This window comes from Bos mutus, chromosome 14, assembly GCF_027580195.1.
Source record: "Bos mutus isolate GX-2022 chromosome 14, NWIPB_WYAK_1.1, whole genome shotgun sequence".
In the NCBI taxonomy this organism is placed as follows: domain Eukaryota; kingdom Metazoa; phylum Chordata; class Mammalia; order Artiodactyla; family Bovidae; genus Bos; species Bos mutus.
The window spans coordinates 7476236-7501888 of record NC_091630.1 but is presented as its reverse complement, the minus strand read 5'-3'; the positions used below and the strand labels follow the sequence as shown (position 1 = coordinate 7501888).

General features: G+C 39.6%; 1 protein-coding gene across 1 annotated transcript in view; it reads left to right on the top strand.

Moving 5' to 3' along the window:
- MMP16 (matrix metallopeptidase 16) overlaps positions 1–25653 on the top strand; it is a 401911-nt gene that overhangs the window by 192779 nt on the left and 183479 nt on the right. The window contains exons 2-3 of the mRNA XM_005888277.2: positions 693–841; positions 19924–20046. Coding sequence (XP_005888339.1) covers positions 693–841; positions 19924–20046 — 272 coding nt within the window. The remainder of the gene's footprint in view (positions 1–692; positions 842–19923; positions 20047–25653) is intronic.

Here is a 25653-nt window from a genome sequence, read left to right as displayed (position 1 = left end):
GAAAAAATATCTTCATTTTTGGGAACTTGAGTTCCTCGAGGGCAGAAATGATCTTCTCTGTGATTTTATCCAGTATCTACTGTTCAGTTCAGTTCAGTCGCTCAGTCATGTCCAACTCTTTGCGACCCCATGAACCGCAGCACACCAGGCCTCCCTGTCCATCACCACCTCCCGGAGTTCACTCAGACTCACGTCCATCAAGTCAGTGATGCCATCCAGCCATCTCATCCTCTGTCGTCCCCTTCTCCTCTTGCCCCCAATCCCTCCCAGCATCAGAGTCTTTTCTGATGAGTCAACTCTTCGCATGAGGTGGCCAAAGTACTGGAGTTTCAGCTTTAGCATTATCCCTTCCAAAGAAATCCCAGGGCTGATCTTCAGAATGGACTGGTTGGATCTCCTTGGAGTCCAAGGGACTCTCAAGAGTCTTCTCCACCATAGTACCTTATATAATATAATTTTGTGACAAATGGTTCATCTTTTTCTTTACATTTAGAGTTTTGGATCTGTTAGATCTGTAACAAGCACTGAATTATGAAAAATAGCCTAAAGCTAATAAAGACAAAGCAATTAAATAAGATATGCCCTTAAAGAGGAAATAAAGTTTAAAGTCACCTAGAGACATAAACTGATAGTCATAAAAATACTGTAAAATGGTGCGATTGACCTAAAAGTTACTGTGCTTGTTATTGCAGGTTTGGTTACAGAAGTACGGATACCTTCCACCGAGTGACCCCAGGATGTCGGTGCTGCGCTCTGCGGAGACCATGCAGTCCGCCTTAGCTGCCATGCAGCAGTTCTACGGCATTAACATGACAGGAAAAGTGGATCGAAACACAATCGAGTAAGTCAAGGGCACCTGCATTCTCTCCGTCTCAGTTCTTGAGCCAAACTAAGTAGTCTGAAGAACTCTAAGTGAACTTCACCAGCCACCAGTGGAATGGTTTGTCTCGTGTGCATTTCTTTGGAACTTAGTAGATCCAAAGAATCTATTAAGCTCTACTTTAACTCTGAACTCCCTTGAGATTTCATTAAAAAAAAAAAAAAAAACCACAAAGTTAAGTTTACTTACCTGGAGTTTAGGAATACATTTTCCAAATAGGAAAGAAAATACCAACAGTGGGAGTCAAAACAGATGTGCAGTGGAAGCCACTATAAGAATGGTGATCCGTGATGCGCCGGAGCTGGCTTGTACAGCTGGAGGAAGCGGAGTGTGCACATCTCTTTCCCCACATGATGTCATCACAGTAGCTTGAAATTGACCAAAGTCGAAATGTTGAAACCAAGGAAAATGAGAAGCAGAGCAAATCAGAGCTCTGTTTTCGATGGGGAAAGAGTCAGAGAGCCAGCTAATAGTTTACTAGCTTTCTGTTAGTGACAGTTCTCACACTAGCAAAATCAAGGGAAAAGTTTTCACTGAAAAGTCTGTGCTTTCAATCTTTTAGTAACAAAGATTATTTCTACTCTTTAATAATATTTTCTATTTTATTTATTTTTTTTAGCAATCATTTGTTCATTTATTTATTCAATCAGTTACTTTCTCCTGGGCATTTTATCTGTGAAAGAGGCATGTGGAGATTCAAAAAACGTAGTCTCTTCTTCAAAGGAACTTAATTGCAGCAATTAAGTTGTCGCTTAAAATCCACTCTTATAGCCCGTTCCCACAACTTGTTAAGAAAACAGAGTGTGAAAGGGCCAACGACATAGATATTTCATAGTAGATCTAGTAATCCACATGTGTTTTAGCAAGTCATTCACAGAATCCAATTTGAAAAGATAAACCAGGTCAAAATGCCACTGTGATTTTTTTTTTTTGGGGGGGGGGTCGATCACACAACTCCTCAGTATGGACTATGACAGTCGTCATGAGACATGCCAGGGGCATCAGTGGCATCGGGAAAGGAAAAGCATCTGGAAGACACAAGTCAACATTTGCCACAAGCAATTTCTATGGAAATTCACAGTAGGATAATTCCTAAACAAGACGGCATCAAGAATAATGTAGTAGATATTCTGGTTTCTGAGACCAATAAACACCTGAACGTATAGAGAACAAACAAATCTTGAATAAGTATTATAATGCTAATGAGCTTATAAGTTCTAACTTGCACAGTCATATCAATGCAACAGACTCAGTATAGATATTCTTGGATTTTATAAAACGATGATTTTGGAGAAATAATTGATACCATTATCTCAGTAAAAACATCCCCCAAATAAATAAGATGTTAGTTTTGGCAGAGGAAAAGTTAAAAGACGAAGCATAAAAATAAGACAAGTAATCATCTTGGTAAGTCTGGTTTCATCCAGACTGGTGACTCATTTTAATGACAGTTCAGCAGATCATATCTTAAGGATATTTCTATGCTAAAAACCAATACTTATTAAGAACACACTGTTATGTATTTATAACTGTTTCAACTGAGGACTAGTTATGATAAAAACACAAAAGTATAAAATATTGTATCTGTCTTAAAAGAAAGCAGAACAAATACAGCTTTTATCATATAGCAAACACAACTGATTTTATACTTGATTCCTTATTGAAACTTTATTATCTCTGCTTCATGTTATGTTCTGAGTGAAAGATACAAATTAGAGAAATATAGAAAACAGCTTGAGTAGTACAATACATCTTGTAGCAAAACATTATGATCAGTGTTATAACACAAAGAAGAATGTGCCTTAGTTACCAAGGTCCTTTTCAATGGGAGAGGAAAAGAAAACACGAAAGAATTCTAATAATGAATATAAAGATTTTCCAAAGATTCCATTTTTTCAGAGGGTAAAAGGAGAAAAAGCAGAGACAGTAAGACAGAAGTTAACCAAAGGAGCAACATTTGAAAAGCAACTTACCAGTTAAAAAACTGGTAAACAGTTAAAAAAACTGGTAGACAAGTTTGTGGATATTTGGTTGTTTTTTTCTTCAGTGGGGGGAAAATAAATTATGTGCATGTGAGCAAGGTATAAAAATCATTATTTAAAAATTGAGAGTAAAATAATATAGTAATTGTTGAAACACTGATAAAAAGAATAAAGTGTTATTTTGTATTCTGTGATTTTTTTTCATGATATTCTGTATTCATCAAAATATTTGCCTTGTTATTATTAATAATTGTCAATAACAATGTGATCCAACCAGTTCATCCTAAAGGAGATCAGTCCTGGGTGTTCATTGGAAGGACTGATATTGAAGTTGAAGTTCCAATACTTTGGCCACCTGATGCGAAGAGCTGACTCATTAGAAAAGACCCTGATGCTGGGAAAGATTGAACGCAGGAGGAGAAGGGGACGCCAGAGGATGAGATGGTTAGATGGCATCACCCACTCGATGGACATGAGTCTGAGTGGACTCTGGGAGTTGGTGATGGACAGGGAGGCCTGGCGTGCTGCGGTTCATGGGGTCACAAAGAGTCGGACACGACTGAGCGACTGAACTGAACAATGTGATGCTGTGGTTTATTGACAGTTATGTCTGAACATATTTTTCATTGATGTTAAAGTCAATGAAAATTTAGTTTTTCTATTAGAAATAAAAGGAACTTCAAGTTAACTGTATAGCTAGACATAGTCACAAATTATTTTGCCACAAGTACACTGTAAGTTCCGTAACATTGTCAAATAGCCTTATTGTTTCTAGATAGCAAAGGAGGAGATGATTCATTCTTTCAGTGCAGGGAAGAATTATTTGTGTCCATTGAGTCCTTGATACTCAAAATACTTCAGCATTTATAATGATCAATATATATCAACCCTACACAATAGGGAAGATAAGAATGCATTTTTCTCTCTACTTTTTTAAGACTGAAAGTCAAAGTCTAAGTGACGTCGAAATTAGTTTCAGAGTCCAGAATTTCTAACATTTACTTGGGGAACTTCCCACTGTACCATGCTGTGTTCCTTTGAGAAATGGCACATTTTTCTTAAATACATAAAATATCTGGGCTCAGGTATATATAATTAATTCTTACATATTAAGTTAATTTAATATATGATTTTAAAATTGTATTTTGCTTCTAATACTTATACTTATGGTATAACTATGATGGTATAAGTATGATGTTAGTCATACTATTTCTGTTTCATCAAATTAAGAAAACAAATAACAAATGATTGAAGATTAAACAGTTTACAAGCAGTTTGATAAAAATAAATACGTTACCTCCCCTAACATTTTGAAAGAGATACTTAAATATTAACTTTGGTTTGCATCTGTGAAAAAAGAATGAATAATTAGTATAATGCATTCTTTGAAAATAAGAAACCTGTTATCAATATTGGAAATAGGATTTTGAAATAGCATTTCTGTTTCTACCAAAATAGAATTTTGGGACTGCTGCCCTATTATTATTGGAATTCTCTCTTCATAGTATACTATCAAATTTTCGTTTTAGTCATAACATGCCTCTTATCCAAAATAAATACAGTGTTAAGTTGTTAAGCAAAATCTCCAGCAAGTTCTGTGTTTTGTTGCTGTGAATGATACAGAACTCTTTCATCCCAACAATATAAAAAGTGTTGTGGACAAGCCTTCGTATTCCCTAATGCAGAGCTGATAACTTTTTATGAAAATTATGGCTCAGTTTTAAAAACAATAAATTGTGACCTGGAAAACAAATTATGTTAGTTATGCTTATTGCTGCTGCTGCTGCTGCTAAGTCTCGTCAGTCGTGTCCGACTCTGTGTGACCCCATGGACAGCAGCCCACCAGACTCCGCCGTCCCTGGGATTTTCCAGGCAAGAGAACTGGAGTGGGGTGCCATTGCCTTCTCTGAGTTACGCTTATCACTAGATACTAAAATGAGACCGCTGGGTCCTATAAAAGGTGTCATTTGTGTCTCTCCCACATTTGAGAGCCCCTGCTGATCACTGAAAAGACTCAAGGTGGATAGGTTTGATTTTCTAAAGTAGCTAAAAACAGGTCTTTGTCAGGAGATAATGGAGGAGAAATGTGTGCAGGATTCATTTGAACCCTTCGTGTGGAAAGGGGTCTGAACAGTTTGTAACCCTTCTTTGGCAGGATGATGTAAAAAGTACAGAGGTGTAGGGAAAGACATGGGTCTTTTTCTGGCATACAGTGGATCAGATTCCAGACCCAGAGAAAGAATTGTGTCAGCGTGTAGGCTTTAAAGTAAAATTTCTGTTACAGCATTATAATGAAACATCAACTAAATAAGCAGCCTTAAATTTAAAACCAACCAGTTTTTCTGCTTTTTGTTTGTTTGTTTTTGGTGTTTTTTTCTTTGAAGGAATTTTATTCTAACTCAATTATTTTGGAATTGAGAAAGCAGCTTTCCCTTTAAATGGAGTGTTATACTTGGTAGTTATTTCTAGGTGAACCCATTAAAGCCTTGTTAACTCCTCATCATTCTCCCTTCCTAGACTGTGATGCCTCCTCTGTCCTTTGTGTCATTCTCATTGTCACTCAAACTAGAAACTGTGGCTTCATTTGCCTCTTGTCTGTTTCTCCCTCTGAAAAATCCCGTGCTGCTCTCAGTCACTCAGTCATGTCCGACTCTTTTCGACCCCATGGGCTGCAGCCCGCCAGGCTCCTCTGTCCGTGGGGATTCTCCAGGCAAGACTACTGAAGTGGGTTGCCATGCCCTCCTCCAGGGGATCTTCCCAACCCAGGGATTGGACCCAGGTCTCCTGCATTGTAGGAGGATCCTTTGCCAGCTGAACTATCAGGGAAGCCCCCAGTCTTGAGGTATTTGTTACTCAGGATGCTCAGCTCAGATTATGTACCATTTTTGTGAGTATAATCCCTATAATTACGCAACTTAAGTAATTCTCTGAGCTTCTGTAATATCAAATGTATGTGTGGTAACAATCCATGCTGAAATTGCATTCTATCATTTTACATAGTCATGGAGTCTTAATACTTTTATTCTCTTTGCATGGGTTTTTAAGTAGTTTAACTTTGAAGTTTCATCTTTATGAATAACATGTGTGTCCATGCAGACAGCTAACAAGTTAATAGAAAAAAAGAGATTCTGGACTAGAGTGAGCTATGAGTCTATCTGCATTTTGAACTCTAAGTTAATTAACTTTTGAAAAATTTCCTTCATGATTGTTGAACTTGGCTCTGTGAATACAAGCAAAATGTGAGAATTTTGAAGGCAATAAAAATAAGCCAATTTTTAAAATTTCTAGAAAGATTTCTTGGTCAACTTTAATGTTACTCTTACCTTTCATTAGAACTTGGAAAAGTTTGGAGGATAGAAACCTGTTTAATATATTATGCTGATGAATATTTTTCAGAGATTACTAATGCATAATGCACAAAATATATATTTGACATCTTTTTCTCTTGGTAAAGTTAGATATATGTGCACAAAGCCACTGCGTGGCACAACCTCAACTCCAAAGGGCAGCATTCTCATCTTAGTCTATTGAGGAGGTGCCTTCCTGCAGCTCCACTACGGGCATCTGGGGGATGGACTACAACTTGAAGGAACCTCTTGGAATCATACAACGGGTAGCCCCAAATGTTTGACATAATGCCCAACTCGTCATTTTTAACTGAAGATAATGAATACTTTTTAATGTATAGTGACTCTTAGCATTACTGTAAGCTTGTTTAGAAGCTTATGGTTACATTATTTACATAAAGCAGAGGATAATGTACCTGTTGTTGTTTGTTATCAAAATACTAGAATCATCGCTGTCTTGAATAACAGAGTGCTTTAGGTCAACGTACAAGTCAACGTAAATTGAAATCTGTATACTGCTACTTCTACTACTTCCTGTAGTAGAAGTACAACTACTTCCTGATATTTGTAAAATAGTATTAAGGCATTTGGTCCCATCACTTCATAGCAAATAGATAGGGAAACAGTGGAAACAGTGGCTGACTTTATTTTTGGGGGGCTCCAAAATCACTGCATATGGTGACTGCAGCCATGAAATTAAAAGACGCTTACTCCTTGGAAGGAAAGTTATGACCAACCTAGACAGCATATTGAAAAGCGGAGACGTTACTTTGTCAACAAAGGTCCATCTAGTCAAGGCTTTGGTTTTTCCAGTAGTCGTGTACGGATGTGAAAGTTGGACTATAAAGAAAGGTGAGCACAGAAGAATTGATGCTTTTAAACTGTGGTGTTGGAGAAGACTCTTGAGAGTCCCTTGGACTGCAAGGAGATCCAACCAGTCCATCCTAAAGGATATCAGTCCTGGGTATTCCAATACTTTGGCCACCTGATGCGAAGAGCTGACTCATTTGAAAAGACCCTGATGCTGGGAAAGATTGAGGGCTGGAGGAGAAGGGGACGACAGAGGATGAGATGGTTGGTTGGCATCAGCGACTCAATGGACATGAGTTTGGGTAAACTCTCGGAGTTGGTGATGGACAGGGAGGCCTGGTGTGCTGCGGTTCATGGGGTCGCAAAGAGTCGGACACGACTAGAGTGACTGAACTGAATTAAGTGTTATAATTATTAGTTAATAATAATAACACTACTATGTGCCAGGAACTGTTCTTAAATATTTCATATGGTTTAAATAGTTTAATTCTCATATTAATTCAGTAATAGTACAATTGTTTCATTTCAAAGAGGAAGCTAAAGCACAGAAAGATATAGTAGAGTGACTAATAGCACAGGGCTTGTGAATCAGTGGAAGGGAAGGGAAACCCTGGTAGTTTGGCTCTAGAATTCCTGCTTTCAACTTACATAATATAACTTTTCACAAGAAAGTTGATTTTAATTGTTTTAATTTTTAAGTTGAATTAATTTAAATGAAGATATTAGTGATCTGCTGAACTAGTTTAAAAGTGTTCTGGGTTCTAAACAGTTAAATCAACACTTAATAACAGCATTATATTTATGAAAATTGGGTGATGCCATTACTTATACCTTGATTTTACAGAATGTCTCTCTTGGAGGCTCCCATCCTCAGCCCAGTGCTCATTCCACATGTCTTTGTTTGTTTTGGAATGTCAAATTAAAATTCTTAGCAAGTAAGTCAATAGAGAAACACAGGTGCATCTGTATTGTCACAATGAAAAAGAGAAGTGCTTTAGTAATGACACTTTCACAAAAAAGTGCTACTTGAAAATAATACACACACACACACATAAATGCACTTCAACACCTTCTCTTTTCATATGATGAAGCTATTATCTTAGGTGAGACAATCAGTCAATTTTACTTTTTGCATCCAGTTTTAGATTCTTCTGTATAGGTAAATACGGGATTTATCAAATTGTATGTGAATACAACTAACATTTTGGTGGATGATAACTAGAAGTGGATCACCAGACTTTACCTGAATAGCAACATTAATATGCTAATTTTGCTTTTAGTGTTAGACAGCATTTAATTCATTGATAAGTTCTAATAAACACTGACCACTCTTTATGTCATGGAGAACTTAAAAACTGTGAGATAAACAAATGCTTATATAATTAATGAATAAACGGTTGGAATCATGTAAAAATCCTGAGGACAGATTTGCCTCAAACACTGCATGTCATATTTAGTGTCAGCACGTGCTCTGATCATATTTTGAAGACTTGACATATTTTAATAGTTCAGATCAGATTAGATCAGATCAGTCGCTCAGTCGTGTCCGACTCTTTGCGACCCCATGAATTGCAGCACGCCAGGCCTCCCTGTCCATCACCAACTCCCAGAGTTCACTCAGACTCACGTCCATCGAGTCAGTGGTGCAATCCAGCCATCTCATCCTCTGTCGTCCCTTTCTCCTCCTGCCCCCAATCCCTCCCAGCATCAGAGTCTTTTCCAATGAGTCAACTCTTCGCATGAGGTGGCCAAAGTACTGGAGTTTCAGCTTTAGCATCATTCCTTCCAAAGAAATCCCAGGACTGATCTCCTTCTGAATGGACTGGTTGGATCTCCTTGCAGTCCAAGGGACTCTCAAGAGTCTTCTCCAAGACCACTGTTCAAAAGCATCAATTCTTCAGCACACAGTCCAACTCTCACATCCATACATGATCACAGGAAAAACCATAGCCTTGACTAGACAAAACTTTGTTGGCAAAGTAATGTCTCTGCTTTTGAATATGCTATCTAGGTTGGTCATAACTTTCCTTCCAAGGAGTAAGCATCTTTTAATTTCATGGCTGCAGTCACCATCTGTAGTGATTTTGGAGCCCAGAAAAATAAAGTCTGACACCGTTTCCACTTTTTCCCCATCTATTTCCCATGAAGTGGTGAGACCGGATGCCATGATCTTCGTTTTCTGAATGTTGAGCTTTAAGCCAACTTTTTCACTCTCCACTTTCACTTTCATCAAGAGGCTTTTTAGTTCCTCTTCACTTTCTGCCATAAGGGTTGTGTCATCTGCATATCTGAGGTTATTGATATTTCTCCTGGCAGTCTTAATTCCAGCTTGTGTTTCTTCCAGTCCAAGAAACACAAGAGATGGCAAAAAACAAGAGATGGCAAGAGTGAATGTCGACATTCTAGGAATCAGCGAAGTGAAATGGACTGGAATGGGTGAATTTAACTCAGATGAGCATTATATCTACTACTGCGGGCAGGAATCCCTCAGAAGAAATGGAGTGGCCATCATGGTCAACAAAAGAGTCTGAAATGCAGTACTTGGATGCAATCTCAAAAACGACAGAATGATCTCTGTTCGTTTCCAAGGCAAACCATTCAATATCACAGTAATCCAAGTCTATGCCCCAACCAGTAGTGCTGAAGAAGCTGAAGTTGAATGGTTCTATGAAGACCTACAAGACCTTTTAGAACTAACACCCAAAAAAGGTGTCCTTTTCATTATAGGGGACTGGAATGCAAAAGTAGGAAGTCAAGAAACACCTGGAGTAACAGGCAAATTTGGCCTTGGAATACAGAATAAAGCAGGGCAAAGACTAATAGTTTTGTCAAGAAAATGCACTGGTCATAGCAAACACCCTCTTCCAAAAACACAAGAGAAGACTCTACACATGGACATCACCAGATGGTCAACACTGAAATCAGATTGATTATATTCTTTCTAGCCAAAGATGAAGAAGCTCTATACAGTCAGCAGAAACAAGACCAGGAACTGACTGTGGCTCAGACCATGAACTCCTTATTGCTAAATTAAATTGAAGAAAGTAGGGAAAACCACTAGACCATTCAGGTATGACCTAAGTCAAATCCCTTATGATTATACAGTGGAAGTGAGAAATAGATTTAAGCGCCTAGATCTGATAGATAGAGTGCCTGATGAACTATGGAATGAGGTTCATGACATTGTACAGGAGATAGGGATCAAGACCATTCCCATAGAAAAGAAATGCAAAAAAGCAAAATGGCTGTCTGGGGAGGCCTTACAAATAACTGTGAAAAGGAGAGAAGTGAAAAGCAAAGAAGAAAAGGAAGATATAAACATCTGAATGCAGAGTTCCAAAGAATAGCAAGAAGAGATAAGAAAGCCTTCTTCAGTGATCAATGCAAAGAAATAGAGGAAAACAACAGAATGGGAAAGACCAGAGATTTCTTCAAGAAAATCAGAGATACCAAAGGAACATTTTATGCAAAGATGGGCTCGATAAAGGACAGAAATGGTATGGACCTAACAGAAGCAGAAGATACTAAGAAGAGATGGCAAGAATACACAGAAGAACTGTACAAAAAAGATCTTCATGACCCAGATAATCACGATGGTGTGATCACTGACCTAGAGCCAGACATCCTGGAATGTGAAGTCAAGTGGGCCTTAGAAAGCATCACTACGAACAAAGCTAGTGCAGGTGATGGAATTCCAGTTGAGCTATTCCAAATCCTGAAAGATGATGCTGTGAAAGTGCTGCACTCAATATGCCAGCTAATTTGGAAAACTCAGCAGTGGCCACAGGACTGGAAAAGGTCAGTTTTCATTCCAATCCCAAAGAAAGGCAATGCCAAAGAATGCTCAAGCTACCACACAATTGCACTCATCTCACACGCTAGTAAAGTAATGCTCAAAATTCTCCAAGCCAGGCTTAAGCAATATGTGAACCGTGAACTTCCTGATGTTCAAGCTGGTTTTAGAAAAGGCAGAGGAACCAGAGATCAAATTGCCAACATCCACTGGATCATGGAAAAAGCAAGTGAGTTCCAGAAAAACATCTATTTCTGCTTTATTGATTATGCCAAAGCCTTTGACTGTGTGGATCACAGTAACCTGTGGAAAATTCTGAAAGAGATGGGAATACCAGACCACCTGATCTGCCTCTTGAGAAATTTGTATGCAGGTCAGGAAGCAACAGTTAGAACTGGACATGGGACAACAGACTGGTTCCAAATAGGAAGAAGAGTTTGTCAAGGCTGTATATTGTCACCTTGTTTATTTAACTTATATGCAGAGTACATCATGAGAAACGCTGGACTGGAAGAAACACAAGCCGGAATCAGGATTTTAATAGTTAATACCTGCTAATATCTCTGTGCTAGAATATTTAGATACATGTATTGGTGAGGTTAACGTAGAATTATCTTGACCAACGCCCATAAGTGTTCTTTAAGTTAAATTATTAGTTTATATTGCATTATACCTGTTCTTGTGTTTATTTCTTACACTTGTCATATACTTTATGATTTAATCGTATATGAAAGTTTCCACATAATATTCATCTGTAGAAGCATTTGTTCAAGGCACAGAGCTATGAGCTACAAAGTCTTTAAGAAACATATAGGATAGTAGGGGGCAGGTCATTATGTGCAAAAAAAAAAATTACATGAAGACCATTCATTTGCTTCATGTTCCTCATTGGAAACATCACTGGGTCTGGGTCCCATACAGTGCTGTCTGGCTGGACGCACAGGCTGGTGAAAGACAGAGACAGACATGCACACGTTGGTTATACACCGTAGTACATGCTGTGTGAGATGGTCAACTGTACCTGTGCAAGTTAAACAATGCAGGAAGATCACGATTGTCAGTGTCAACAAGGCGGAAAAAGCATTCCAGACAGAAGTCACTGTATACAAAGGCAGAAAGGGATTTGGTTCTTGTAGGCAAAGAGCAAAATTAGCCTACATGGCATGGTCAGGCACTCTTGCCCCACAGCCTCTTGTTCTGGCCCCATGTATGTAACAGCTGAGATCAATTATAGCACTGTGCATGCACGTCAGGAGGTACTCGCTTGCTCATGAGGTACTTGCTTGGTCACTAGGTGTTTTGTGCACTATGCCTGTAAGAAGTTCACTAGGAAAGCCATGGCTGCTATGGCACCGGGGCTACATTGGAGTGGCATCATGGTTATATGAGGTTACATCATGGCTACTTTATGGCTCTGTCATGGTTATCTTGTGGCTGCTGTTGCTGCTGCTACAGCCAGGAGAGAGGTTGTATTATGACTGCTATGCCAGCCAGGAGAGAATGAACCTGTCTGCAATTCCTATGGCTCCTTGAGTCTCCTTCCAGCCTGTTAGCTCACACCTTGCCTACCCTGGGTTCAGCGAACAGTGTAAACACCAAGACAATTGACGTCATGAGCGGGATCAGAGATACAACTGGTGTAGACAGCAGGATACCCAGCAGGTAGAGGAGCCCGAGGCTCCACTGGATGGAGGACGCCAGTGGCCACCAGATAGCATGTGGCACCGTGTGGCTGTCATTCTCTCTGCATGCGCTCTGGTGGAAAACAGGGACGCATGGATGGGTCCCCAGACAGCAAGGAAATGGCGTTACAGGCCATGAGTTCCCATTTGCTGAACAAGATGGCACAGACTGCCGCTGACACCGTGGGGTGGATTTTCCTGACTGCCCTGAAGGTGAATATTGGTAGTGCACTCTGTGATGCCACGCTGGTACACGATGTGCAGAGACACTCAGAAGAACTTGAACAACGTATATTGGCCTTAGAGCAAGAACCCGTGGCCCTGAAGAACCCAGCATCCCTGAGGGCGAGGCAGTAAGGGACTGTGATAATGAACTCGGTGAGACCACAGGTTCCCGCTTGGCGGTGAGGCCTGCTGTACAGCAGGAAGGGAAGCATGAGAAGCATGTGGCCCGGGGAGGGGAGGGCGGCGTCCTCAAGGGTCCTCCAGTGTGACTGAGCTCATGACATATCGACCATATACTCCAGCAGAGTTGGTTGACTTGGGTCTGAAATTTCGGCAAAAGCAAGGGGAACCCTTGGCAGCGTGGCTCTTGCGACTTTGGGACACAGGGGTGCCCAGGATTATATGTGTTGGGGATGAGGTAGAACTGGCATCTATAGCCACTCACCCCTCACTGAGACAAAGGTTGCAGAATCCTGGCAACTCATGCACGGTGCGCCTAACCAAACACATGCCCTCATGGAAATGGATTAAAGCTGCCGTTTGTACCACGTGGTCACATGCGGGAGAGCTCCCAGATACTGTGAGTAAATGGTATACCTCTATGAGTTGGCCCAAGCAGTGAGAGAACTGGGCACGAAGCAGTCAACGTTCAACCCAAACACCCGAGGCCCAGAAGATGAGCGTTTACTTGTGGCATTCAAGACGCCGTTTTGAACAATGCCCTGTCTACCAGTTTTGGATCCCTGACTACTATTCTTGCTCCCTCTGTGGGCACCCCAGCTATGAGGTGATGTCAATGGTGACTCCCTTGGGAGAAATAGAGGGACAGCTGCAGGCAAAGGGGAGTAGAAGCGTGAAGACCCCAAAGGGGACCCGAGCTGGTAAAGGCCCTATCCGAGTAACGAGAATGCAATGTGGGCTGATTTGCTGGCAGCGGGAGTTGACAGAAATAAAATTGGTGGACAGCCCAGCACTCTGCTCCTTGAGCCATGGAGGAACTGAGATCAGAGCAGCAGTTTACCAAGTTCGAGAAGCACCCACAGCCAGAGATTCTGGGCAGTTCAGTTAAAAGATTACCTGATGCCTGAGGATGATCCTTTCGATGATGCCTTTTTTTCACTTTGAACAGAACTCAGACCAAGGGGCCTGCCCGAAAAACCCAAACAGGGACCAGAGGCTCCAAGTAGAACTTGGAATTCACTGGTCACTAGCCAATGTACAGAGAGTAATGGCCCTGGTTGATACCGGTGCCAAATGCAACCTTCTTTACAGCAAGTCAGAACCTTTGTCCTATGTTGTATGATGTAGATTTAGAACAGTGTACTGTAAAGGCTGTATCCTAGGATGTGCTAATAACCTCTGATTCTCATGCAGATTTAGAGCAGTGTGAAAGCATTTGGAATTTTGTGGAATTTTGTGGATGGGCTGTGGAAAATCCACAAAAAATGCCCCTCCTTGAAGGGGTGGGCCCGGTGCCTGTGGGGGGCTTTGCAGGTCTTTAATAAAAATTCTGCAGGAGTGGAGTTGCCCCTGTGGAGGCTTTCCCCCAGTCTCACAAGGCCTGATGATGGGCTGGACTTGGCCAAGGAAGATAAAGGCACTCCACCTGGTGGATGGCTCTCCTAGGCCCATGAGGGCAAGGACTGCAACATGAGACCTGACACTGGGTTTTGCCCTGTATTGGGGATGTCCCTGTTTGTTGTTGTAGTTTGTACAACTGCTATTTGTACAAACTGCAGTTTGTACACTGCTATTGCAAGGTGTAAATCCAAGGGTCAGTGTTACTCGCCAAGGAAATATCGTGGAAGATGGACTGCTTGGAGATTATGAGGCGAGAGACTCGGAAGGGGTACAGTGTAGGGAAAGAACAAATTAGCCAAGATGGTGTGGTCTGTCTCTCTTGGCCCATAGCCTCTCGCTCTGGCCCCAGGTTTTGTAAATAATGTTTATGTAACAGCTGAGCTCACTTATAGCACTGCACATACACATCATGAGGAACTCGCTTAGTCACAAGGTACTCACTGGGTCACGAGGTACTCACTGGGTCACAAGGTACTCACTGGGTCACAAGGTACTTGCTTGGTCACATGGTACTCGCTTCCTCACGAGGTACTTGCTTGGTCATGAGGTACTCACTAGGTCACGAGGTACTTGCTTGGTCACGTGGTACTCGCTTCCTCACGAGGTACTTGCTTGGTCACGAGGTACTCACTGAGTCACAAGATACTTGCTTGGTCACGTGGTACTTGCTTCCTCATGAGGTACTTGCTTGGTCACGAGGTACTCACTGAGTCACAAGGTACTTGCTTGGTCACGTGGTACTCGCTTCCTCACGAGGTACTTGCTTGGTCATGAGGTACTCACTGGGTCACGAGGTACTTGCTTGGTCATGTGGTACTCGCTTCCTCACGAGGTACTTGCTTGGTCATGAGGTACTCACTGAGTCACAAGGTACTTGCTTGGTCACGTGGTACTTGCTTCCTCATGAGGTACTTGCTTGGTAACGAGGTACTCACTGGGTCACGAGGTACTTGTTTGGTTACGTGGTACTCGCTTCCTCACGAGGTACTTGCTTGGTCACGAGGTACTCACTGAGTCACAAGGTACTTGCTTGGTCATGTGGTACTTGCTTCCTCATGAGGTACTTGCTTGGTAACGAGGTACTCACTGGGTCACGAGGTACTTGCTTGGTCACGTGAACTCGCTTCCTCATGAGGTACTTGCTTGGTCATGAGGTACTCACTGAGTCACAAGGTACTTGCTTGGTCACGTGGTACTTGCTTCCTCACGAGGTACTCACCTGGTCACGAAGTACTCACTGGGTCTCAAGAAACTTGCTTGGTCACGAGGTACTCATTTGGTTATGAGCTGCTTTGTGTGATATGCCTGTAAGAGCCTCACCACAAAAGCCCTGGCTGCTAGAGCACTGGGGCTGCACTGGAGTGTCATCATGGTCGTTCTTATGAGCTTATGTCATGGCTGTGCTATGGCTCCATTATGGTTATGTTGTGGCTGCTGCTACAGCTGATGCGGCAACCAGTAGAAAGGCTGTGTTATGGCTGCTGTGTCAGCCCGGAGAGAATAAACGTGTCTGCAGTTCCTATGGCTCCTCGAGTCTCCTTCCATCCTCAGCACATGCCTTGCCTACCCTGGGTTCAGTGAACAGTGTGAACAGCAAGACAGTTGGCATCAAGAGCAGGATCAGTGATACAGTTCTGTAGGAACGTGTGTGGATCTTGGGAATTAAGGGAACAAGAGTTACCCTTGCTGAGTATGCCTGAGTAAGATTCTGTCTATAAAAGCATTTTGTGCTCAGAACATGTAGGAAACACGTCCGTGCTTTGAAAAGATTTATCCTTAGGAGTGAGGAGGCACTGCTAAGAGTGAGAGATACAAAGAAGTGTTGGAGGCAGAAGAGACTGCATGATGATCGATTAGATGTGAGGAGAAATCTGTGGAAGATGTTACCTGTATATCTTGCTTATATCATTTATAAAGACTTTTGGTTGAGTTAAGTTGTCAGAGGAATTGTTGCAATTTTGGGGCTGGAAAATTATAATTTTTAAATTACATGTAAAGTTAGAAATGATGACAAGGTGGCTACATGGAGATGTGAGAATACTTAACCAATTATACTGTAATTTTTTTTTTTCTATCATGCTATATTAACTTAGACTGGGAGCTCTTCAAAAGCTTGTCTTATCTTTTTATCCACACTTTTTTCATATATATCTTAGCATATTATAAAAGCTTGAAAATGTTGTAGGAAAATGGATCAGGATGGAATGAGTAAATAGTTGGAGCATAAGAAAAAATTATATGAAGTGGGAAAAAGCTAAAGAAATACATTAGGAACTTAGCAGAGACATCTTTGAGCATAGGAACCAAATTAATACTCATACCTAAAACCCTTGTCCTTTGGAAGATGCAGTGCTTCACTGAGAACATTTTTACTGATCCAACATGTGCACAACTTAAAATGGAGATTCACATTAATAAGTTTGAATGTTTGAAAAAACATGACTGCTTTCATCTTTTAATTTTGTGTATTGTGAAAGTAATTCTAGAGAATATATCCTCATTGAAAATACACTTTATCTTGATAATGTATCAGTATAAATACAAATTGTCAACTTTTATCCTACTATCCATTTTAAAATGATTTTTCCTCATAGAGTGTTTGCTTAAATCTTTTCTTTAGCTAAATGTAAGTGTAGTCACATCCCACATTAACTAAATTTATTAATATTTAATAATTAAGTATTATTTATTCTCACAATACTTTCAGGGAGATAAGTCAGAATAAGTACTTACCCAAGAAATATAATTTTTGGTTGAGAGTATGGTTAATGATGGCTGGATGGCATCACTGACTCGATGGACGTGAGTCTGAGTGAACTCCGGGAGTTGGTGATGGACAGGGAGGCCTGGCGTGCTGTGATTCATGGGGTCGCAAAGAGTCGGACACGGCTGAGCAACTGATCTGATCTGATCTGATGATTAATGAAATATTCATATATAAAAGCCATTGAAATTTTCATAAGTCCTTCATTAATGCTTAATATTTGTTAGCTGAGTATATCTAGATCTTATAGAATATAATGAAAATGTTTTCATTTAAAATGTCTCTATTCATTTGTTTATTGAGCATCTTTTAAATGCTAGGAATTGTACAGGTACTGGGAGTATGTAGATCCCCTGCCCTTGACTGTTTTATAGTCTAGTGAAATGTCTTTCAAATTTAGTGATTAAGAGAGTCCTGGGAAGTAAGATATCTCAGTTCTTAGTTCCAGAGACTTCAGCTTCATAGAGCTGGATAGCCTTCTAGACATTAGCATTTGCAAGACATCTTATTTGGTTTGGAGACTTTAAAAAAAGGGAAAGGGTGATTTTCTTAAGTACTTCTACAATGCATTATAAATGAGAATGGAGTTTTTAAGCCTGGTAACTCCAGTGTTTACATTATTACTGGCAATAGAATAGAAGAGGACAAATGTATAATGCTTATCAGAAAAGTGTTGTCTTTCTTAAAAACTAAAAATTGTGCTTTTGTTGCTGCATGACATTATTATGTTTATAAAAGCTGGTTAGCTGATTTATCCATGTAATATGTTAACTATTTCATTCATTTTCATGAAATGGACATCTTTAGACAGTCATCTCTGTAGTCAATTATTTATATATAAAGAGTATAGAAATTAAGTATGTGATGAAATATAATGAAAAGTGATTCTTTTCTTATTTCCACTTTCTGAAGCATGTAACATCATGAAGATTCTGCTTTAGTTTGTAATTGTTAAATTAAATATCATAATGAATGGTAAAGTTATTTTATGAGTCACTAATGAAAAACCTATCAAAATCATGAAAATGTTTCTCCGTAGACAAGAGGAAAGTACATAGAAAACATGACAATGGTCAAATGAGATATTCCAAAAGAGGTTAGACAACTGTATCTATATAAGCATTAACAATAAATAAATTGAAACCAACATTTTATTTTCCTAATGTTAATATTTAAATTTTATTTGTGTGATACTAAACCTCATATTCAGAAAAAAATTCTTAAGCATTAAATTTGGTTATTATGAAGAATTCAGAGAGAATGGCTGTTATTTAGAAAATGCTTAAACTGAAAAGAAGAAAAAATTGGAAAAATGCAAATTTTTTTGCCTTTTTAAAATAATTTGCATATGTGTAAGCTAGAAAAGAGTAGCATATATCTCCTTGTTCAGTTCAGTCATTCAATCATGTCCAACTCATGGCAACCCCATGAACAGCAGCACACCAGACCTCCCTGTCCATCACTAACTCCCAAAGCTTGCTCAAACTCATGTCTATTGAATCGGTGACGCCATCCAACCATCTCATCCTCTGTCGTCCCCTTCTCGTCCCGCCTTCAATATTTCCCAGCATCAGGGTCTTTTCCATTGAGTCAGTTTTTCATGTCAGGCGGCCAAAGTATTGGAGTTTCAGCTTCAATATCAGTCCTTCCAATGAATATTCAGGACTGATTTCCTTTAGGATTCACTGGTTGGATCTCCTTGCTGTCCAAGTTACTCTCAAGAGTCTTTTCCAATACCACAGTTCAAAATCATCAATTCTTCAGTGCTTTGCTTTCTTTATAGTCCAACTGTCACATCCATACATGACCACTGGAAAAACCATAGCCTTTACTAGACAGACCTTTGTTAGCAAAGTAATGTCTCTGCTTTTTAATATGCTGTCTAGGTTGGTCATAGCTTTTCTTCCACGGAGCCAGCATCTTTTAATTTCATGGCTGCAATCACCATCTGCAGTGATTTTGGAGCTCCCCAAAATAAAGTCAGTCAGTGTTTCCATTGTTTCCCCATCTATTTGCCATGAAGTGATGGGACTGGATGTCATGATCTTAGTTTTCTGAAAGTTGAGATTTAAGCCAACTTTTTCATTCTGCTCTTTCACTTTCTTCAAGAGGCTCTTTAATTCTTCTTCACTTTCTGTCATAAGGGTGGTGTCATCTGCATATCTCCTTGAGTCCTGGAATTTAAGGCCATGTGGATGGAGGAGCCTGGTAGGCTGCAGTCCATGGGGTTGCTAGGAGTCGGACACAACTGGGCGACTTCACTTTTTCACTCTCACGCATTGGAGAAGGAAATGGCAACCCACTCCAGTGTTCTTGCCTGGAGAATCCCAGGGACAGGGGAGCCTGGTGGGCTGCCGTCTGTGGGGTCGCACAGAGTCGGACACGACTGAAGTGACTTAGCAGCAGCAGCAGCAGTAGATTTTTAAAACTATTGAATATTGAACATAAAGCTATAAGAGGCCTTAGTTATAATTTATTGTACAAAGTCTCCTTTTATGAATGAGAATTGCCCAAGGTCACATTTCTTGTTAATAGCAGATTCTAGTTAGAAGCTTCAGAATACCTACTCATTTAGCTCAAAATGAGTTAGAAAAATTATCTAAAGGATATGAGTTATAAACTAGTGATTCTTGATCATTCAGGAAAAAACATATACTTTTTTCTTAGATTCAAATGCAATAAAACTAATAAAATTTCCTTTATTTTTAAAAAAAATTTCAATATATTTTAAAATAAAATTTCCTTTATTAATTTCTTTTCCCAGTTTTATTATCACTGTCATAACTTCTCATTGGACTTCTTTTGGAAATTAATCTTTAGATTTGTTGGGTAATAACTGGAAAACGTTGCTTTTTGCAGCTGGATGAAGAAGCCTCGATGCGGTGTGCCCGACCAGACAAGAGGTAGCTCCAAATTTAATATTCGTCGAAAGCGGTATGCGTTGACAGGCCAGAAGTGGCAGCACAAGCACATCACTTACAGGTAAAATAGCTAAGGATGATTTATTGTTTTTTTTTCTCATTTTTTACAACCATTTGACATTTTGTTTGAGATCTTATACACATTGACTCCATGGTAACATATAGTGATGTTCTGGTAACATAAGGAACCAAAAATTGCGATTAAGAAAATAAGTTGTCCATTTGGAGGCCCAGTACCACAGGCATTTCTTGATATACTTTTGTAAACTCGATCTTCCAGCTTCTTTAGCGAATTCTAATATTCTGAGAAATTTTCAAATGGGTATTCTAATACACAACATTGTTTAACAAGTATTCATAATAAAAAAATCAAAGTATATAAATAATTGCAATGTAAACAATATGTCTTTGAATTATTAATTAACTTTTAGTATTAGTGAAAGCATTTCACTTTCTATTTTTGGCAACAATGCAAGGTATCTTCCGTTCTTGTCTGCAATGAACGATGCCCAAGGGATGAGAGTATCTTCCAACCTGGAGTGGCAGTTGGCTGCTGGTGAAGATGTTTGTATTTATTCACTAATTAATTGAACAACATTTTATTGAGTCCCAGTTTGGACAAAGAACAGTGCTAGGTTCTGATAAATAAAGCATAGAGACTTCATCTTTCCTTGTGGTATTACAGTCATATGGAGAAGTTGAACAGCCATATGAATGTGATGCCTGTTTTGAAAGGGAAGAAACAGGATGCCAGAGAAATATAAGCCATGGTCATTCAACCTAACTTAGTAATCCAGGGCTGGTCTCTCTTCTGTCTTGAAAGTAATATGGAGTATTAAAGGAAATTCTCTATATGATCACCTTAATAGATGCAGAAATGTGTTCAAGAAAATTTAATTCCATTTATGAAAACTTGGAATTAAAGCAAAGAAGATACTTAATCAGAGGTGGCATCTAGAAAAACAAAAATCACAGCTGCCTTATGTATTTCACATATAATGTGAACACTATAAAGTGAGGTGTTGGGAAAAATACTGTTAAGGGAAACAGCAAAGTACTTGCTCTCTCTGTCCCCCTTCCAACAACATTGCACAGCTACTTCTAGTTGTAAGGTAATAAAATAAAATAAAAGATGTAAGGATTTTTAAAGAAATAAAACTATCTTTAGTCATCGTTGTATTACTTTCTAACAGAACACCCAGAATAAATGCTAGATAACTTTTTAGAAATAATAAAAGTATATCCAGGTTTAAAAAAAATAGATTTTAACTGTAGGGCCATTTTAGGTTTATGGAAAAGTTGAGCAGATAATACAGTTATTCTCACCCCGCCCTCCACTTCTATACACACTCACACAGTTTCTCCCTTATTAGGTGTTTGTTACAATTGTTGAGTCAGTATTGCTATATTACTGACTAAAATCAATAGTTTGCACCAGAGTTCACTCTTTGTGTCAAAGTTTTACAGATTTTGAGAAATGCGCATCATATAGCATTACATTGCCTGCGTGTGTGCGTGCTCAGTCGCTTCAGTCGTGTCCGACTCTTTGCTATCCGTAAACTGTAACCCACCAGGCTCCTCAGTCCATGGGATTCTCCAGGCAAGAATACTGAAGTGGGTTGCTGTGCCCTCCTCCAGGGGATCGTCCCAGCCCAGAGATCAAGCCCGTGTCTCTTGCACTGCAGCAGATTCTTTACCACTGAGCCACTGGGGAAGTCCCACAGCATTAGAGTATCCTATAGAAGAGTTTCACTGCCTTGGAAATCCTTTGTTGCACCTTCTCATCCCTCTTCTCTGGAAACTACTGATGGTTTTAATATCTTTATAGTCTTTGCCTTTTCTAGAATGTCATATGGTTGGAAACACCAGCCATAGCCATTTCAGCTATGCCTTTTCAGACTACCTTTTTTTCATTAAAAATATGCCTTTAAGTTTCCTCCGTCTTTTCATGACCTGATAGCTCATTTCTTTGTATTGTGTTCCTAAGTAATATTCCATTGCTTACCTGTTCATCTGTTGAAGACTTTTTGGTTGCTCCCAGTGTTTGGCAATTACTAGTAAGGCTGATATAAACATGCGTTATGGTTTTTGTGTGGGCTTTTGTTTTCAACTTATTTGTCTAAATACCTGGGAGTGGAATTTTGCTGATCATAAGGTAAGACTACGTTAGCTTTTTTAAGTAATTACCAAACTATCTTCAAAGTGGCTGTTCCATTTTCCATTACTACCAGTAATGAATGAAAGTTACTGTTACTCTACAATTTTGTCAAGATTTAGTCTTGTGAGTGTTCTGGATTCTAATAAGTGGTTGCTCAATTTTTTAACTTGCAATTCTCTAATGAATTGTGAAGCTAAGCATATTTTCATATTTTACCTGTTTGCCATCTGCACATCATCTTTTGTGAGATGACTGTTTAGATCTTTTGATCAACTTTTGAGTTGCTATTTTAAGGGTTCTATGTATATTTTGGATCACAAATTTTTATCAGATATGTTTTCAATTTGTTGTCTCAGTCTGTGGCTTGACATTCCATTGTCTTTTCAGTGTATTTTGTAGAAGTTTTAATTTTAATGAGTTTCAACTTATCAATTATTCTATTTTCTATATTGTGCTTTTGGTGTTTGATCAAAAAAAATCCAAACCAAAGGTCACTTAGAATTTCTATCTAATTATCTTTTAATATTTTAATAGTTTTACATTTATATTTAAGATTATGATCCATTTTTGAGTTCTGTTTTTGTGAAAGGTGTAAAGTCAGCTGTCTAGAATTCAATTTTTTTGCCTATGAATTTTCAGTTTTTCTAGCACTATTGGTTAGAAAGACCATCCTTTCTCCATTGCCTTTGATCTTCTATCAAAGGTCAGTTGCCTATGTGTGTAGGTAAATTTCTGGGCTCTTTATTCTGCTTCATTGAATCATGAGTCTACTCATAAAACAATATTACATTTCTTGATTACTATAGTCTTGATATCAGATACTGTCAATTTTCTGATTTTATTCTTCAGTATTTTGTTGTGTTTTCAGCATCTCTTACCTTCCCACATAAACTTAGAATAGTTTGCCATTACAGGCATCCCTCAGAAATCTTCTGGGTTCAGTCCTAGACCAGCACAGTAAAGTGAATATATCAACCAAGCAGAAATAGCAAATAAAATAAATGTCATGATTTTTTTTATCAGTATGTATAAGTATAGAGGTTATGTTTACACTATTCTAAAGTGTGCAATTGCATTATGTCCAAAGCATCATGTGCATGCCTTAGTTAAAATTACTTTATTGATTAAAAATTGCTAACCTTCAGTTGTTGATAACTGCTGAGTGATCAGGGTGGTGGTTGGTGAAAGTCATGGTCTGAGGCAATTTCTTAAAAGAAGACAATAATGAATCTTGCTGCACTGATTGACTCTTCCCTTATGAGTGATTTCTCTGTACATACAGTGTTGTTTAATAGCAATTTACGCACAGTAGCACTTATTTCAAAACTGGAGTCAATTCTCTCAAACTCTGCCATTGTTTTATCAGCCAAGTTTATATTATATTCTAAATCCTTTTTCTGTTATTCCAACAATCTTCATGGCATCTTCACCAAGAGTGGATTCCATTTCAATAAACCACTTTCTTTCCTCATCAATAAGAATCAACTCCTCATCATTTAAAGTTTTATCATGGGATTGTAACAATTCAGTCATATCTTTAAGCTCATGTCTGCTTTTAATTGTCATGTTATTTCTACCATATCTGCAGTCATTTCTTCCACTGAAGTCTTGAACCACTCAAAGTCATTCATGAAGATCAGAATGAAATTTTCCCAAACTCCTATGAATATTGATATTTTGTCTCTTTCCATGAATCATAAATGTTCGTAATGGCATAAAGAATGGTGAATTCTGTCTCAAAGATTTTCAGTTTACTCAAATTCATCAGAGGAATCACTGTCTATGGCAGCTATAGCCTTACAAAATGTATTTCTTAAATATTAAGATTTTAAAGTTAAAATCACTTCCTAATCCAAGGGCTGTATAATGGATGTCATGTTAGTAGTCATGAAAACAATATGAATCTTGTCTGTCTCCATCACAGCTCTTGGGTTACCAGATACATTGTTAGTGAGCAGTAATATTTGGAAAGGAATCTTTTTTGTTGTTGTTGTTTTTCTGAGTTGTAGGGCCTCAACGGTGGGCTTACAATATTTGGTTGACTATGTTGTAAACAGATGTATTGTCATCCAGGCTTTGTTGTTTTAACCAGCAACCACAACAACAAAGAAAGAATAAAGAGAAAAAAAAAAATTCCAGAATGTATTGCAGAACAAATGAAAACATAAGAATAAAAATAAATGTTTTTCTCGGGTCTCGGCTCTCAGAGTCCTTTCTCCCACTGTGAGCCACAGCTCACTTCTGCCTCCCTGGGAGACCCTGCAGTGCTGGGGAGGCCTGGTCCCTGGACTTGATGTGGGGACAGCTCAGACTCTATCTGGCCCTTCTCTTGCATTTGATTGTCTCCAGTGACCCCAGTTGCCAGAGCTAGAGTGTTTTATTTTGTGGAAACACTCATTGTCCTTTAATATATTCTACAGACAAAGAGTCTGTCTAATTGATTGTGGGAATTTAATCTGTAGCTTAGACAGCTGATGGGAAGGTTTTCAAACCTCTTCCTTTGTAGCTCTGCCCCTGGAGCTCAGTGGTGGTTTTATCCCCATCTCTGAATGTGTATCACCCACAGGAGTTTGCTCCCAAGGATGCCCTAAAAGACTTGGGTCTGCTCAGTGAGGACCAGACATGGAGGTGGTGCAGCTGCTTGGATTGCAGGAGCCTTGGTGGTGCCAGGTGTGCAGAGAAGCCAGTGGTCATGGGCACGGGAGATATGGCTCTATTAGGATTCTTTTCTAGCCTCTGGCAGCTGGCACCCAAAGTGCCTTCCTGGCTGGTCCTTCTCCATTGCTTGGCCCAGCAGATGCTCAAAGACCTGGCTGGGGTCCTTCTCTAGTGCTCAATTGCCAGTGCAGGCATGTGAGGAGAGGGAAGCTACAGGGAAGGCTGTACTCCTTGCACATGACTCAGCAATAGCACCCTGCTTCCATGGTGTCCAAGATTTCTTCCAAAGGCATTGTCCACCATGGATTTCCTCTCTCCTGTCTCCTTGAGTTGTCTCCCTGCAGTCATCGTCAGTTGTTGCACTGAGATTGCTCTCCAAGCCCCACGATCCCGCTCCCAGCCACCGTGTGCACTGGTAGACTTGCTTCCCTGTCCAAGGTACGTTGGCCATGGCACAGACTGTTCTGTGTTTCTTACTTCATTTGGACTGTCACAGATCAGCTGCTTCACTCTATAGAGTCAATCTAGTTCACTGTGTGAATTTAATCTGTCGCTTAGACAGCTGGTGGAAAGGTTTTCAGACCCCTTCCTTTGTCGCTCTGCCCCTGGAGCTCAGCAGTGGTTTCACCCCGCTTTCTGCATGTGTATCATCCACAGGAGTTTGCTCAAATGCTTCTCTTCTATCCTGATCAATTGATCTGATGGGGGACTCTCTCCCTTGCCTCTGCTCCCCAATTCCGGGATGCAGGTCAGGTCTTATTCACTCTCCTCCTCATTCTCCCTCCTTCCCTTCAACCTACTGATTTGTGCCTGGGTCCATATATTCCTTTCCAGTGATCAGGGACTCTGCCA